Below are 4,779 nucleotides of genomic sequence, written 5' to 3' on the forward strand. Positions count from 1 at the left end.
GACCCAGCGATCTCATCATGCACCTCCGGGAAGAAAGGCACTGGGGTGGGGCCCTGAGAACCAGCGCGCACCACCCCGAGAAACCAATCGTCCAACCTTCAGGGTTCGGGACGCGGTGGAAGATTCCACTCGAGCCCGACACTCTAGGCGGCCCGGGAAAGCATAGCCATCATTTCAGGGTCCGTATCCGGCACCGCTGACCGCCCAGAGGGCGGCAATGCTGACGGATCTTCATCCCCGGAGAAATCCGGCTCACCCTCCAATGCTGCAAACGACATCCAGTCGTCGGGGGGAGCCTCGGAAGAAACAGGTGGTACCCCCCGGGAGGCTCCCGCCTGCTCTTTTGAGATCTCCACCGGTTTCGGAGTGCTGGCTGGCTGGGGCATACACGGAGAGGAATTCCTCACCGTGACCGTAAGACCAGTCCGCCCACTGCCAGAAGAAGGGCGCCCCTGGCTGCCGCCAGAGGGAACCCCAGATCTAGGCAGTGGCACGGGCACTCCGCCCCCTTGCAGGTAACAGAGTCTGGTCCACAACTCCGAGATTCGTCGGTCATCCGACGTGACATCGAGAGTGACCGACTGAAAGGGAACCATATTTAGTTAGCTTTCTAGATTTACTGTAACCACTGTTTGCTGTGTCATTTGTATGCCGCCCATCTGATGAACTATTCCTGGCCTGTTTTCTTTTTCTCTCCACTGTACTAAGGTCTAAAGATAACTCATCAAACTAACCCATTGGAGGAATTTTGAAAAAAACATTTTTCATAATTCATATTTTCATAATATAGAATCTATCTATCTATCTATCTATCTATCTATCTATCTATCTATCTATCTATCTATCTATCTATCTATCTATCTATCGATCTATCTATCTATCTATCGATCTATCGATCTATCTGCTTTTTCCAACACAGACAATACAAAAAGGAAAGCCAACTGAAATGCACATTCGGTAAAATGTATAAAACCTGAGCTAATAGATAAAGATCTATTAGTAAGTTTGCTCAGTTTGGGCGGCTGTAATATGGCAGTACGGCCCCCTGCTGCTGGGTGGCTGTGGGTTGAATTTTGGGCCCCACGGTGTGACAGCGAATGATAGAAGGAGACAGAGAGAAAGCCGGTTTCTATTCACATCCAGCGGCAGCATTAGCATATCTCAAACAGCACAGCCCAAAAGCCCTGACCACCTGTAGATGAATCTTTTTTTTCACCTTCTGATTATTTCCTAATAAAGTGGAATGTGAAAGGCCGGGGCAGAGGATGTGTGTGGAAAATGTGTGTGTGTTCTCTTCTCTAAAGATAAACTGAATGAGCTCAGTGCACTCCACACATGCATTGTGCTGCAGGACAGTGCGTGGTCTGCCTGTAGAAGTGTCTGCGAGGGGGGTGGGCTGTGGGGGTTCCGCCCACTGCGCAGCAGTTGGCGGTGACTGGGAAGGGGGCGGGGCTTAGAGTGGACAGGGGAAACCAGTGGGAGGTGGGTGGGCGAGATTTACTAAGGGGTTGTCAGCTCATAGGGCCCTGAGTCCACTGGCTTTTATACACTAGGTGCACTTGAGTCAAGCTAGAGAATAGCTGAGCTCTGAGATCTGCCACTACTGCCTGCTACCAGGAGTTTAAGTGCATTAAACTGCAGGACAACCAGAAGGAAACAGGGAAAAGCCAGCACTTTTTGTCCTTTTTCTTTTCAAACACAACAAAAAAAGGATTAAAATTCATCTTTTTGAACCACCTCCCCCAATTCCTCTTCTGAATTACACCAGGACTTTAAAAGCATGGCAGAGCAGAAGAGGCAGGTGTCTCTGACCCAGGCTGTGACCCTAGCGCTGGTTCTGCTCACCTCAGTCGCTTCGGCAGAGGAGTACGACTACTACAGCTGGCAATCGGACAATTTCCACAACGGCCGCTTCTATGCCAAGCAACCACAGTGTGTGGATATTCCAGCCGACCTGCGGCTCTGCTATAACGTGGGCTACAAAAAGATGCGCCTGCCAAACCTACTGGACCATGAGACCATGCCTGAGGTCAAGCAGCAGGCGGGCAGCTGGGTGCCCCTTCTGGCAAAGCGATGCCATGCTGACACGCAGGTGTTCCTCTGCTCTCTTTTTGCTCCAGTGTGCCTGGACCGACCCATCTACCCCTGCCGGTCTCTGTGCGAGGCGGTGCGGGACAGCTGCGCTCCGGTCATGGAGACCTACGGCTTTCCCTGGCCGGAGATGCTGCAGTGTGAGAAGTTTCCCATCGACAACGATCTGTGCATTCCCATGCAGTTCTCTGCGGGTCACGCTACTCAGACTCCAGGTAGGATCTAAAAGAATATTGTATTATTGATTCAAATGTTATTGATTCATTCAAAGAAAAACTGAAATTAATTTACACAGGGGACATTTCATGAAATTTTCACAAAAATAAGTAAGATAAAAAATAAAAATAAAATGTTTTAATAAAACACAGAAATATCCAAGTTACATTTCATCATATCCATAATATTTAAGCATGGTTTCTTAATTACATTTTTTATACGATATAAAAAGCATCATTGCTTCAGTCTTGCCTTTTTGTTTAAAAAGTGGAAAAGTTATAATCATTAAGTCTCCATAAATCTATACAATAGGACCCATTGGTGGACTTCCTCTTGCTTTATTTAGCCTGAGGCTCTTGAGAAAGTAAAATTAAGGAAAGCTCTCGGAAGGACAAAAAATTTTCACTATCTAAAGCAAACATCTCATGTGGAATGTGGAGAAGAGCATTCCTGCTGCGCCCTGCCTCTCTCTCTTTGTTTAATCGTGCATTTAGGTTCCCAATTAGCCAGGCAGCCAAACCCTTTGGATCACTAATTAGTCTGAAAAGTTGTACATTACTTTGTCTCACTGAGATGAGAAGGACTATTGTTACAGACAGAGGAAGGACAGGAGTAGTTAGTGCTCAAGGGAAGTTTGAGGATGGCGTTGAGCCATACTAATAGCACAATACGCTATAAAAATGGAGCCAAATAAACAATTATGCATACATATAAAAACTAAAATTTTAAAAAAATTGTTTATTTTCTGAACAATTTGTACGTTTTAAAAAGTGTTTATAATTTTTTTCATTGTTTTATATAGGGATGTGTCATTTGTGCAACAAGTGATACACAAATGACACATCCCTATACAAAGCAATGAGAAAAATATGAATGCATCATACTGTATGCTGTACACACAATGAACCACATTTCCTGTACAGTGCAGCTTTCCTTTTGAATTAAAAATATATAAATAAAAACAAACATAACAGCTGGACTATTGTCAAATGGCATCTAATGAAACTTTATTCAAAAAACATTACACAGAACAGAAAGGTTTAATTGATAATAATAATAATAATAATAATAATAATATATAATAAATTAAATAAATGAAAATCTAAAGAAAGAAATACATTCAAAATTAAAGCTATTTTTTTATTATTATTCTAAAAATGCAAAATAATTAGAGGTAAAATTAAAGATTTTGGTTAGTCTGTAGTCATAATTAGCTTTATATAAAAACAATATAAGTCCGGTATGCCTCCAAGTAAATGTGTGCGTAAACATGCACACAGCTTCTCTTTTCACTACTAAGATTTGATGGATTACAATGTTCTCAAAGAAGAAAATAAGTGGCTTTTGAAAAAATGTGACTCCACAACACTGTTCCTCTTCAGGAACTCGAGCTGCGTCGGAAACGCTAGGGGAACGCCCTTCAGTGTGACGGGCTCTGAACCTCGTGTGTAATCAGACCAATAGATGGGCGAGACGTCACGGCGGGTGACGTAATGACCAGGAAGCTATAAAAGCACGTGCGGTGAGACCAGCGTCAGCTTTTGTCATTCAGCAAGCGCTCTGTGTGTGTATCAGTCTGATATCTGTTTGTGAGTATTATTTAGTGTTGTCTGTCACGAAATCTAAAGCAAGACAAAACCAGACACTAAGGCGAGGGCAGGCAGCGTTCAGGCTGTGTGTTCTTCCCTGCCCGCGTTACTTTACGGGTGGGGATACACACAGTTTGTTTGTTGTCTGCTTGAGAGCAAGCACGCAGAGTCAGCTCTCGGAAAAAAAAGGGAGCTGACGGCCGTTTTGGTAGCGTTTGTTACTGCCTTGCTTCGCTCTCAGAGGGCTCTCTTTGAGGAGAGAGCTTTCACTAGCGTTTCTCGCGGCGCCGGCCCCGCTTTCGCCGAGGCGGAGCGGCGGCTGTGCTCATGGGTTTCGCGTATGGATCCGGTGGAGGGAATGTAGACGGGCGCGTCCCTATCTACTTCCTTAACCAACAGATCCAGCGCCCGCTCTCGGGGTTTCGGAAGCCCGCGCTGCGGTACTTCCCCCCCAGGGAGAGGGCGCGACGCTCCGCCTGTCTTTCTCCGAGGAGATTGATACGGAGGGCGTCAGAGGGCTCGCCATTTGCACAAACACCAGTTACACAAGCATATTATGCCTGATATTATAATCAACAGCATCAATGGGGAGCGGAGCTCGCGCAGTCGGCTCTCGAAAAAAAAAAAGAAAAAGAAAAAAAAAAAAAAGGCCCGCTGTGAAGCGCTCCGCTCTCGCCGGGCGTGCTCCGAGGAGTGTGTCCGTGCCTGTGATCTTGCGATTGCAGTCCCGCTGCTGCTGAGGCACGGCAGCCACTGAGTTCGTGGGAATCGCATATGATCTGGTGGACGGGTTGGAGACGGCTCGTCCTATCTCCACCCGGGTTCCCTAGATCTAGAGCTCGTTCTCGAGGCTGGAAGCCCGCGCTGCGGTTCTTCCCCCTCT

At 46.2% G+C, this 4,779-nt stretch overlaps 1 protein-coding gene across 2 annotated transcripts in view; it reads left to right on the forward strand.

Annotated features, from left to right (window-relative positions):
* The first annotated feature begins 1,554 nt into the window (after positions 1-1,554).
* The window catches only part of LOC107601040 (secreted frizzled-related protein 5-like), a 27,404-nt gene continuing 24,179 nt past the window's right edge, over positions 1,555-4,779 (forward strand). For both annotated transcript variants that reach the window (XR_001610876.1, XM_016293052.1), the window contains exon 1: positions 1,555-2,306. Coding sequence is in view for 1 of the 2 variants with exons in the window: in XM_016293052.1 (XP_016148538.1) it covers positions 1,781-2,306 (526 nt within the window). In the remaining variant the exon portion in view is untranslated. The remainder of the gene's footprint in view (positions 2,307-4,779) is intronic.

This window comes from Sinocyclocheilus grahami, unplaced genomic scaffold, assembly GCF_001515645.1.
Source record: "Sinocyclocheilus grahami isolate Dianchi unplaced genomic scaffold, SAMN03320097.WGS_v1.1 scaffold297.1, whole genome shotgun sequence".
Classification (NCBI taxonomy): Eukaryota; Metazoa; Chordata; class Actinopteri; order Cypriniformes; family Cyprinidae; genus Sinocyclocheilus; species Sinocyclocheilus grahami.